This window comes from Ptychodera flava (assembly GCF_041260155.1).
Source record: "Ptychodera flava strain L36383 chromosome 23 unlocalized genomic scaffold, AS_Pfla_20210202 Scaffold_24__1_contigs__length_23054250_pilon, whole genome shotgun sequence".
NCBI classification, from domain to species: domain Eukaryota; kingdom Metazoa; phylum Hemichordata; class Enteropneusta; family Ptychoderidae; genus Ptychodera; species Ptychodera flava.
In genome coordinates this window covers 4,798,065-4,811,242 of record NW_027248278.1, presented here as the reverse complement: position 1 = coordinate 4,811,242, position 13,178 = coordinate 4,798,065, and the positions used below count along the sequence as shown (strand labels likewise).

At 38.3% G+C, this 13,178-nt stretch overlaps 1 protein-coding gene across 2 annotated transcripts; it reads right to left on the bottom strand.

Moving 5' to 3' along the window:
* Positions 1–2,007: 2,007 nt before the first annotated feature.
* Positions 2,008–12,454, bottom strand: LOC139124820 (major facilitator superfamily domain-containing protein 6-like). 2 transcript variants are annotated; one of them, XM_070690927.1, is made up of 7 exons: positions 12,245–12,451; positions 9,137–9,974; positions 7,676–7,832; positions 6,512–6,665; positions 5,811–6,014; positions 4,370–4,605; positions 2,010–3,900 (listed from the first exon to the last, which is right to left on the bottom strand). In XM_070690927.1, the coding sequence occupies exons 2-7, from the start codon at positions 9,931–9,933 to the stop codon at positions 3,784–3,786; spliced, it is 1,665 nt and encodes a 554-aa protein (XP_070547028.1). In that variant the 5' UTR covers positions 9,934–9,974; positions 12,245–12,451; the 3' UTR covers positions 2,010–3,783. The 2 variants fall into 2 exon arrangements, with proteins under 2 accessions (XP_070547029.1, XP_070547028.1); XM_070690928.1 differs by lacking the exon at positions 5,811–6,014 and having other exon boundaries at positions 2,008–3,900; positions 12,245–12,454.
* Between the last annotated feature and the right edge of the window lie 724 nt (positions 12,455–13,178).

Here is a 13,178-nt window from a genome sequence, read left to right as displayed (position 1 = left end):
ATCTACATGGAAATTTCCTCCTCATCCGGGAAATTTCATTCTAATTTTCGTCCTTGATGCGCCCTAATCCCAAGACAGCTTGTCGATTTGTATATTTTCTAACTCCAACTCTCTCCTTCTAGCTGACAACATCATTGCTTAATAAAGGGTCACCAAGGAAGTTTTCCCTTCCTTCTGGGGTTCTCAGCACTGGAAACAACATTGTCACCATCAAACCTGAAACTTTGATACAATTTAGATTTCTTCTATTTCAATGCATTCCCCCGACTCGATAGCAGAATATCTACAGTAACTCCGGCTTTCTGATCAAACACAAAACAACAAGTATTTTCAAAGGTGAGTTTGTTCGAAGCCTTTACCATTACCCTGAACTGTCAACATAATTGAATCCAAAATGGTTTGTGCGAAAGTAACCACCTACCCCTGGGTAATCACAACGTAACAGCTGGTCCGAATAAACTAGAATACTTATTTCGGAGAGGCGGCACGCACGGGCAGCTGTTACATTTTCACTGATTATGTCGATTTTTTGACAAAAAGAAGATTGAGATATTTGGGAGAAAAAATTTCAATACTAATTCTGAATTGATTGAAAGAGAATCGACATCCCTGCGATTGAATCGTCAAACCGGATTTGTGCCTCGTTTCGGAAACTGCCAGTGAAATTTCCCGCTAAATTTTAAATCACAAATTAGTCGATACGGTTAGGTCAAATTACAGAAATATTTTTGCTGACTGTTAGTGTAACACACAATAAGGTAGGTCGGGTACCGTATTTTTTGTTTTGCTTGTTGGAATAAAAAGAAAACCCTATTTAAATTTCCCTGTTGAAACTACAAAAAGTGTAGGGTCAAGGTTACAAACAATGAATCTGGAAACACACAATCTTATTTTCTTTGCCTTACATTCTGACATTGGCCGCAGTAAATGAACATATCACCTACATATTCTTCGCCTGCGACTTGAGTTCACACGATCATTACGTCACTCGTATTTTCCTCCGATGAACAAATAGAAATATGTGGAAATATTAGCTCGCGCATAGAGCCGCCGGAGGCAGCCGCAAGCGGTTCACTGATAAGCATGCGTCAGAGCAGTAGCATTAAATTTAAATTCGCCGCCATTGCAATCCCATGATTCCTGTGATTGCGTCGCGTCGATTGCGTCATCGACGTCAAGCCTTAGTGTAATATTATGTATTATATATTGCAGCTTTGAAAATACACTCTGGCCGAGTTTCTGATGGGTGTGTTTTGTCTTTGACACACGATTCCACTGTATTAATGAGGCACTGTTCAACAGCCAAGGTCATTTGATACACCCATTTTTTGTAAGGCCCGGTAGAAGAAATCGAGATGAGCAGCGTGAAAAAGTCCACCGTAGAGGGAGGGAAAGATTCACGGCAGGTGAAGGGGCTCTTTAAATCCTTCGGCGCCCTAGGTGGCGCTATAAGAGGAATAGTGGCATCGTCTTTTGGTGCGGCGATAGTGAATAAATTCATGTGAAATTTCTTTGCAATGTTTCAACCTGTGTGTTGCATGTACTGTTTAGCGACTTCGATTTACTCGTGTATTTCCTTGTTTAAGTTGAACATTCGATAATGTGCAGAAAGATATCTTTGAAGTGGGCCCATTCTCCTTTTCGTTACCCAGTTCGCTGCACGCACTTTCTTCTTTCTTCCATCGACAGGATTGGACAAGAAGCCAGATTGTCGTTAGCATAAGTTGATGATTTGTGAATGCAACCTCATAAAGTTGCATTATCTCAGTGTCTTTGTATCATAGAATATGGTTAATCACAATTTCTTGCCAAGTTGTTGCACACTAAGTGTCAGCCCTTCTCAGATCGACACCACAGGAGTGTAGAACTGCGCATGTACCATGATTTTCTACTAGATCCTGACCAAGATATTGATATTGTATGGTAAGATAAAAAAGTGGAGATTTATGAATAAAATGGAACATTTTAAGAGAAATGAAAATAAAGATTGTCATAGAAGGTACAGATTTTGAAAGAAACTCCTTTTATCTGAAAAGTAATGTACTGTATCGATGACATTCATAAAAACGTTGTCGACCTATTAGCACACTTGTTTGTGCCATTTCATTGCAGGAGCTATACATTCAAGAACGTCTACCTATGGCGCCACCAGCGGCAAAATTTATATATGAAAACAGGTCGTCCTTGGCAAGTGAGCCTTGTTTGGCGCACATATTTCTAGGCGACCGAGCAGTCTCGAAAGTTGAAAAATAACTGTCGTCACGCACCCCTATAAACAATGCGTCTGTACGTGCATTACTATTTCTAAGCTTTTCCGGCGTAACAGCATGTTAAATCTGCATGAATGAAATTGTAGTCAATATTAGTAATATCGTCTGCTGCGCTTTAATTGGACAATTTTCAAAGTAAGACTGAGGTACGGAAGGTCGGCTTCCAAACTGCATTATTCTGTGCAGAGATCGATGCACGTCTTCAAGAATTATTCATATCAACTGTTGATCGTTTTATTTCCTACGAAATGATACCAATACTTGGAACATGATTGTAAATAAATGTGTATGCTGTAGTCAAACAATAAATAGCTTTTATCATATGTCGTTCATTTTGAAATCTTGACATTGTATGGAGTGAAAATAGAGTAACGCTGCAAACATTACCGATCAAAACACGCTGTACTAATTTCATCTCACTCCAGTTTTCTCCTTTATTGTTCCAAATATCAGTCATTGGCCACGCTCGTTTAACATTAGATAGTCTATCTCCAAGTTCCCTGTGGGAAACCAAACCATTTTCTTTCCAAATCAAGAATACAAATCAGATGTCACAGTGCAAAGTTTGGTACTAGAAAAATATTTAACCTGAAATTTACCGATATTTGAAATACAAAATGGCCGATAACCATATGAATGTAAACTCTACATGGAGAGGTCACGTAAACAAGATGGCAAAAACATATCCAGCAAGCTTCAAAACCAGTTCAAATAAACAAAGTATTGTAAAAAATAGTACTCCAAATGTCTGTCTTCAAGGCATATTCCCCGTATTCTACTGTAAAGGGACTCAGAGTTAGATGCTCCGAAAGTTCGTTTTCAGATGTTGTAAATGTTCTACGGGAACAAATTCAGCATTTTTGTAAAATCAAGCTTGAACATTCTCTGACGTATCTGTAAGTACAGATTTCCATAATGGTGGGAGAAAACTGAATTTCTACACTTGTGCGACATTTTCATGGTGTTCCTGTAACACAGATGATAGAAAACAGTAGTCACGTGACTTTTTCTGATATTGAGATGGTCTTAAAATCACTGAATTAAGTGGGGTTTAAAATGATGAAAGAAAAAGAAGCATGAAGGAAGAAAATGAAAAATTTCACATCTTTAAATTCTCTATGCCCAAAAATGTATGCGGCTGTCCTGTAACATGGCTCAAAAATAGGTTAGGTCGTCAAGGAACGTTTGGTTTATGCAACAGAAAAATGACGATTTATACGTGCTACAATTGATAGTTCTGAGAAGAACAGGAATTTTTGTTTTTGCCTACTACACAATAAAATACCGCACAATAAAACCGTACACAATCTTTAAAAAAGAAAAGTATGTATACAATCGACAGTCATGACTTCATGGGCTAACAGTAAGCTTCTATTCCCGCCACTGACACACAATGTGTTTCTCAATATCTGTCCCTAAAAAAAAATTTTTAGAAAATGTAGTTGCAGACAAGGTCTTGACAAGACTTATGTAACACTATCGCGTAGTGCCCCGCTTGCAGTTCACTGTTGGTCTAATCCTTGTCGACATAATTATTGGCGCCTTTACTAGGTTCGCGAGTCACATTTCTTCCGGCTATCTCTTCGTATCTGTCGTCTGCTGGGCGGCGCTCTTCCGGTTTCTTTATTAACTGTGAGTAACACAAAAATATGATAGAAGGAAGGAAAAACGTTTTGGTACAACCCCACTGTTTTTATGCCAATTCTGGACCGCCGAAAAAAGACAAGTTAACAGGATATTGTCAATGTGATATGACTGTCACAGTATGTATAGTCTCCATTACGTTAGTTCATTTTGAGAATGTGTTTCATGGCATACAAATATCACAGAAAATTATGACTTTTCCCGCGCTATTTCAAGTAGTCGATAGAGTTGCTACATCACTACTTGAAGACGGTAATGTACGGGCAGATAAAAAAATTCAGTTCTTGTACGCATCAACACAATTGCAACGCCAATGGAAATTTGACAAGTGAAATTTGGCAACACGAAAACAAATATATAATATATATATATATATATATATATATATATATATATATATATATATATATATATATATATATATATATTAATACGATTACCGTCAAAATACTTACTTTGTGACCAAAGAATAGAAAGACCAGAGCGATGCAGGCGAAATAGGAAAACCATACGAACGTAACTTGAACCCCATGATTCATGACGAAAAGACCACCTAGAGCACTTCCGGTTCCGGTTCCCAAACCGGCGTAAATACCATGAATGACACCCTGCAGTGTAGCCAATGAGGATGCCTGCACACCCTTCGCAAAATAGGATACTAGCGCCACCTGGCAAGCTGCCGAAGTGACCCCTGACATGTGAATGGAACAAACAAACGACAAAAGCACAGTGTGAGAATATGAAACAACCCGTTCGAATTATGAGACAATTAAATCAACCTGACAAGGGAGGCGCAGCGTACTAGTAATCACGGGTTTGCCACAAAGGTATGAAAGGATGCGTGAGGTAAGTGGTACCTTATGGGGAGAACAAACAAACATTTTATTCCAATGTTAATATGCACGACCAAAGTTTAAAAACAAATATTCCAATTGTGTTACGCCCCTCAGACGATCATTAACTGACGTTACAATTGTTCTTCGTAACCACACTTCTGCACAAGGGATTGAAAAAAACATGAACAATATAACTTTGTGTGTGTGTGTGTGTGTGTGTGTGTGTGTGTGAGAGAGAGAGAGAGAGAGAGAGAGGAGAGAGAGAGAGAGAGGGAGAGAGAGAGAGAGAAAGAGAGAGAGAGTATATGTTGTATTTTTCACAAAAGTTCTCTAACGAATTCTTTCAAAGATTTAACATATCCCTGCATAGAATAAATACAAATTTTTACCGTTCAATTCAAAGTTCAGTCCCACTAGAGCAGCACGTGTTAATTAATAACAAGTTTTACCAATGAGTGTTGTATATTTTTCAATATCAATATTTCAATAGACATAGGCTATGTAATTTTGATAATGTACATGTACATTTGCATTCAGCCGGGCATTTTTTAACTCATCGGTAAGTGCAAGAACTAAAAGGACAATGATAACGATAAGGTTTTTGCCTTGGTTGGGGTAATTAATTTCAAAATACACCTAGGCTTTGAAAATTTTGTTACATGTTTAGGGGAGAGGAAGGCACGGAGATTGTTGTACAATCGCTGACGCTTGGCGTTCATTTCCTGCTGTTTTTATTGTATGAGCGAATTATATGAATTTATCATTGAATAGGTGTTAAAGCAACATAGGAAGTCATATCAGAAGCAAACCATTCAATAAGTAATTACTGCTCATGTATTTTGGTGTCTCTCATTTAGGTTTAGCTGCGTCATCACAGTCAATAGCGATTACAAGAGAAAAATAATGAAAATATATTGCAAGTTAAGCAAACATACCATTAAAACCTTATTTTACATTATTTTTCTTTTTTAATCAAACTGAAACGTCAAATGACTCAGAAAAATATAAATAAGCGAAGCCCAAAATACATCAGAGGGCGATAAGTGCAAATTCTACATACCCGACAATAACTCTCCGAACATAAATGCCCATGGAGTGAATATTTGTGAGTATAGGACGAATCGGATGATGAGACAGCCCAGGCCCAGCAAAAGGAACCATAACTGACCAATATACGCTATCATTTTATACGAGGCGAAGTAGAAAATAACATCAGATAGATAGCTGACTGCTTTGGTAATCCCTAACAACAACTGTGTCCCACCTTTCAAGAAAAGGAAAAAACCTAGTTATTTGTTGTGGAATTTATATACTAGTAAAATACAGATAACGTAAGCGGTTATAACGAAATATGTTCATTTCTCCCAACATGAACTCGGGAATGGTCTGAGAAAACCCATATAATATACCCCTGGAGGCATTTTTCAATTTAGTTAATATGTGATCTCTTCTTTTGTTTGTGTGGAAGTGCAATTTTACATACGTCATCATGTTATTTCAAGGCCGTCCTTTCTTCTATAGTTCATGGTTGCACACTATGTTTAAAGGGATAGAAAGCTAATTGATTGTTGAATGTCACGTTCAAGCCAACTCTCAAAACAGGCACCTGATCTGTCTTTTCGTCACATGGTGCCGCCAGTCGATCCGAAAAGGAGCAAATGGCAAAGAGTTATCCTTTTGTCTTTCGGGTGTACGGCGTTAGAGGGCAGGCTTGTGGGAATCTACATCAAAACGTTCACACTCTGCATACATACAACTTACCCAATTCCTCGATATACCAAAGTAAGAATGTATCGATGACGCCGTCACACAGCCCCGTAACAAGCGCCGCCAGTAAGATGACAATATAATGAGGCGTGCAGAGGGCGGTAATAGCTGTGTACAGAGGGTGGTGCTGTCGGCTTCCAACGGAATCCTGGTGAGAAATGAGACAAAGGTAACGAATCAACATTTTTTCATTATAATAAGCATGGTTACCCTACCCCTAGAGTAACAGAGGAATAAGTTAATCGACACAAATGCTTACACCGTTTTATACAATGGGGGAACAATGCTAATACAATAATATGACCACTAACTACTTTCTGCTTCATATACAGCATTGGACAGTGTTGAATAAACTTATGTAATAAGTTTATTATGGACTAGGAGGAGAAAAGGGGTTGCATGGTGTCTAGATGGTATTGGACCAGAGCAATATAATAGAAGGTACCACAGTGGGCGCCGAGCAGTACGCTCTCTCAATGGTTATGGTTTACGAGCCCCCTCATAACTGAACATATTATTGCTTCCAGAATGCCGTTATCCGTAAAACCATTATTATCATAAGTAAAACTGTTCTAGGTATACCAAACAGTACCTTTGTTGCAAATTTCAGTAAAACTCAAAAAATCCCCCGAGAAATAAGAAACTGACATACATGCAGATAATATTAGGTCACAATAAGTAAATTCTTTCTTTGGTGTTCGCTCAAATTCGGAAAGGTAGACCAGTAAGCGCTTAAAACACAAAATTATTAACCGAATATAAATATGCCATTATTTGACAGTGTTTTAATACAACCTGTTCATTCCTTTAACTATATGTTTTAGAGAAGTCATTTTTCCTTCATAATTTTGTTCAATGGTTGTGATATGACTGAGGTAAGAAAGTATTCTTGTCGCAATGTAAAAGGTATTACATGGTCGTGTAACAGATTGTCTAAACACAGGAAAATTCTGCAAGAAAAGTTTGCGTTCCACCTCAATCCCCCGAAAACGTTGAAAGCACAGCAATTTATTTATTCTGGCACAACACAGAGAGGGACAAATAAAAAACACAAAAAAAATCCAGTCAAGTGGTACATCATACTTATATGATAGAAATGACAATATCCGTTGAATGTGTATTTTATGAGGGAAACGGGATTACGTTAGTCGGACTTACTTGGAAGCGGTACTTGGCGAGGACGACAAGTAGGGCTAACAACAGCAGTAACACGTACAGGGTGAATGGTATAGCGAAGGACGGCACGGCCAGCGAAATGCCACATGTGATCGTGACGTAAGTTGTGAAAAAAGTCGATGCCCCGGATAAAACACCCCTAGTAAGAAAGATTATAATAATGATTTAATGTGATACTTTTGGTGAAAACAGAAACATCTAATTTTTATTATAACTTGCAAATGCCTATAACACGATTGCAACTAATTTGGGATAATTGGATCTTCATATTTTTCAAATTTCTCAAAAATGTTAGGTGCCCAATAGCTGAATGCTGCAGTATCATAAATTACTCAGAAAAAACGAAAAGCAAATGAGCTTACATTTGCAGGTTTAACAGACGCATTACTTCACCAATTACCCCAAATTAGTTCCAATACTAGTATATGTTATTCAATAATAAATTAAAGACATCAACATCATATTTGAGGTTAACTGGCGAAGGTAAGATTTTGACCATTTTACGACATAAAAGGAGCGATAGAGATACATACAATTGAAATTCAAAACGGCCGCGATCAACCGTGCTAACTCTATAGAGAAAAAAATACAATTTCCAATTTTCCCCAAAACTAAGCCCATGAAAACTTTATCTACACTATATCCTTCAAAATGAGCCAGCCCCAACAATGGGTAGGTCAAAAGAATTTGTAAAAATTTGAGAGTCTGAATATAATGTCCCCGAGGCACAGTCTACCTGAGTGACCAAATACACCTTCAGCTAGACTTGGTTCGAGTCTGTGATTTGTGAATGTTTGAGTGGAGTGAACGCAATGATTTGTATTCTGCTTTCATCTGAAACGCGAACGTGACTTGAGTGGACGCTATGAGTGGGCTGAACGCTATACAGGGGAGTTTCACCCGGAATCAGAATCCGACAGAAACTAACTTTGCGCAGACTGAAAGGTAACGCATTCAATGGCTGGGAAAACCTTGCATGGGCTTCCAAATTCCGTATAGGTTTGTAAGAAATAGGAGACACAAGAGAAACTATTTTAAATTATTTTTTTATTCACCGACTTGAACCAAGTCTAACCTTCAGCCTGCAACTGTAGTTAACTTTGTACAAGTTGTGGTAACAATTCCTCGATTTGTATGGCTAGAGGAAGTGATCATCAAGAAATAGAAAATTATAATTCTGACAATGCTGGATGCGAAACTTCTTATAGTATTTATGAAGAAGGGTTAAAAAGAAAAAGGAAGGATTCAAATAAAGATTAAAATCCTGAAAAAGTTATTTCCGTTTAAAAGAGATTTATCCGATAAAGTTTATAGTAAATGAATTTTTGATGTAAGATCAGTACATAATGTTTCCAGTGTGTCTGCACACACTTTCAGGGTGGGTTTATTCCCAACGGCAGCTAATGATTGTAACTTGTTGGCCCTAATTGATGTTATACTTACAAGATAGCAGAGGGCAAGACCATCCATACTTTCTGCAGGCCAATCTTTGCTGTTTGGTCGCCCAGTGCTTGAAGAACTGCCGTGTCATTAAGGCTTTCAACAGGAGATGCAAAGATATGTCCACAGAATATTACAAGTAAAAGCACGTGGAAAAGACCAAGGGAGTCGGCTTTGCTGACCAAATAGTTTCTGTAGCCTGTATAAGCTCTTATTGGCGGGAAAGTGTCCCCGGATGTGACGTTTTTAGGTTTGTCCTCGTCCAAGCGTTTAAAGAAGTCTTCCGACGGTGTGTCAGCCACGAAGGGTTTATCACTGTGCCAAACGTACGTAACTTCTTCTTTCTGCGGCAGACTGAAGTTAATATGCCGACGTAGCGATGAACAGTTGGTCGCTTTCTTCGTAACTACCCCTGGTACAATCCACACTGTACCCATTGCCACTATTGAACTTACAAGGGCAATCAACAACACCAGCTTTCGTTTATTCAACTTGTCCGCGACGGCACTCATCAGCGGATCGCACACGAACTGGGTGATGACCTTCGCTGCCACCAGAAGGCCGATCTGTTTGGGGTTGAAACCTAGCGACTTGTAGAAAATCGGCAGGTAAGGAACTAATGCCCCAACAGCGCCCCCATAGCAAAAGCAGAACACTTTATACGGAATGAGGGATGGGTTAACCCGAATGCTCTCCAAAATGTTCGACCGCCTCCTTGTCGTCTCGTTACTCAACTGAGTTTGAGCAGATAAACCTTGTGCAGGGCTGGACAGCTCGATGTAAGTGTTCGGCTCGGCCATTTTGGATGATTTCTCCGAATCGACATCCGACAAAACCTCATCTTCAGAAAGTATGAAAGAATCAGTAAATCAGGTTATAACGATTGTAATATTCTTGACAGACGATACGGATGCATGTCACTATAAGCCTCATTTTTGCACTATTCAACATAAAAATTGGAACAAAATACGATTTAAGCCGAACAAATATGCTATTATGGCAAGTTTTCAAATTCAATTTGACATTGATCTCGTAATCCTAGCTGTCGTTACTTGAACCATGACCTAAAATGGCGACAGTCTTTCAAATCACTAACACCCGCTCAAGTATTTTGGGCTTCGCTCATTAAGTTTTTGCTGAGTCATTTAACTTGAATCTTTGATAAAAAAAGAAAATGATCCAATAACGGTTTAACATTTGCTTGACTTATGGTAGGTGTACCCGTACTGCACAGTATTTGACATTCTTTCCCTCTAGTAATCTAATTTTGACCGTCTCTGATGACTCAGCAAAAACTAAATGAGCAAACCCAAAATGCATGAGCGAGCGTTCACTATATACCGGTAGTTCGTTTTGGCAACCAAAAAAGTATCCCAGTCAAAGAAATGCTGGGCAATCACAGATATAACCTCGAATTTGATTATTTACACCGTACAGGCAAAGAATACCAAGCTTAAATAACGTACTGGGATTGTCTTTATCACTGAGGTAATGGTTTGAATTCGTAGAATACGAAAAGTAGTACCGCCTTATACTATTCAACCACCAGGCCCCGTTTAATTTCCAATGACGAAAAACAGTTTTCTGGAGCTTTCGTCTCAGGCGACAGACAAACCGACTAGTTTGTGAACAGAAAGGATGTGCATGCGTACGTTATGACAAGGTCTGTTTAAGATATGAGGCGTTTCACAATTTTTCACAATTCTTTTCTGATCAACCACTTGTCATTTTCAAGCTCTTGGCGTAAGAGAAATGGTCACCGTCATAGTTTTTCAAAATCATTTTCCCCCATAGAGGTAACACAGGAATAGCGGCCATTTTAAATTTCAAATGTCAGTAAATATTTGGTCATTTGTTTCTCTAGTACCAAACTTTTAACTGCGACCTCCGATTTTTATTCTTGACTTTGAAAGATTGAGGAAAGTTTGAGCAAAAGTTTAAGTCTTTCACTTTCGAGGCGCATACTACCTTAATCTATTTAACATTCAGGATACAAGATTTTTCAACCTGTGTCGTGATTGCACGGAATCGGGCTTAACAGGCATTTGTTCTTCTTACAGAATAAATTATACAGATTAGTGTATATGTGACACAAAGCCTTTCACAGGGAATCACGCGAGAATTGATGCGAAGTAAGCGACGGAATTCTGAGAATCAATGAGTTTAATCGTGGAGAGATATCTATATGTTTAAGGCTGTGTTCGGCTGTGCATGAATAAATCGGATAAACGTTCACAATGCTACAGTAAAAGTTACGGAAGAGGAACAATGGATGTGTTTTGTTTTTGCAGTTGCCAAAAAGCTTTGAGAGAATTTGTATACCAGAAACAAAAAACTCGCCGAATCCCATAACTTTATGTTCATGTGTTACTCTCAGTCTCCGATTCGGAGGTCAAAGAATTGAACTCTTCTGATACTTAATAGCAGTTGTGTTTTTTATACAGCATGGTGGATGTTCGAAATTATTGACCTTTGTAATGACCCTTGAACCTTTACTTGTGAGGATCTTTCCCATGAATCTCCATTCTGAATATAGGACATGAAGGTTTTATGTTTTGACAAGTACTTGCTCCATACATTGCTATGATTTATATTTCCTATATAATTCTGCGTATGATTACGTTTGTGATTTTAGCATATGAATACACTGTCACTTTCCAATTCAATTCCTGACAAGTTTCTAGCGACGTGTCTGTGAACGTTTAGAGCTGTTGACCATGGAACATTGTGAGTTTCCTTTTCAACAAAATCCATTTAGACAATAAACGTTGACTGCAGAGTTTGTTGTATATATGTCAGGACCAACGTTATCATGCGGCGTTCGTATTATTTCAATGACTGTGTCTAAAATACCTCATCGGTGTGGTAAGTTTTGGACGTAATTTTAAAGTAATGGCGGTAATCTAGCCATGTATGTGTTCCTTTTGTGAGTGCTTACTGCCAATAGTGCCTAGTTCAATTTGATACTGTCCTCCATGTGGGCACTGTACATGGCAAAGTTAGTCTGAAATCATTAAATGATGTGAAAATATCAACTATTGGGGTTTCAACCCTGGAAATACGTTGTACAACGTGACTTTGGATGAATCAAGAATAGGGAGCAATACTTACTGGGTTTTGCAGAATAGTTACTGAGGGTTCTTCTGATGTCCTTTTGAATGTTTAAAACACATTTCTCGGTATATGTACAATGCGAAGGGTGTAAGCTCTGTCACATCGTCACTAGTTCATGGCGTCGTTATCATAGTCGCCGCTTGCTCTGAATCTGTCGAGACATTCTGAATGTCACACAAAAGCTCGCTGATACAACTGTTCTCTTACATATCGTTACGCAACGCTATGTGGCCTAATTGTTATTTTAATATTTTTACAAGTCGTTGTTGTTGTGGCATAGTTCACGAGGTCTGATAAACTTTTTGCAGTCACGATGATATCAAACACACCAAAATTACTTTCTATTGGTAGGTCAGCCGATGGTGAAACTCTGGAATATTTACCAAGCGGCGCAATGTTCGCTGAAATTCATTTTCCAGAATAAATAAGCGAAATTCAGGGTCAGGATGTCGCGTTTTATAGTTAAGATACTGTGGTTAGACTCTTTCTGTTTTTCTTTTCCAATTTTCCCAAAATCAGAACGGCGAAAAAGGAACTTTCTCTGCAGTTTTCGAAAGGTTTAAATGCAAGCGATAAGACAGAAAAAGAAAAATCAAAATTTTGAAATTGCAGCTCTCTCATTCTGAATTGGGTCTGACAATTTTTTTCGCAAACGCATCATCGAGCTAACATATTTCGTTCCTTTCAGTATTCCTGAGAGTTTCAGAGGCAAATACCGTGTGTTCATTTCATGAAGAAATCAGGACGAAACATAACAAAATATTCATATTTACCCATCCTTTGTAACTTACAACAACAAAATACACACGTTATGCGTAATTTTTAACGCTTTATTCAATGAGAATATGAATAATTATGCCCTCCGCTAAAATCCAGACGTGATCACGACTGCTTTCTTTTTTTCCTTGTTTTCTTACAGCATTCATTGAGA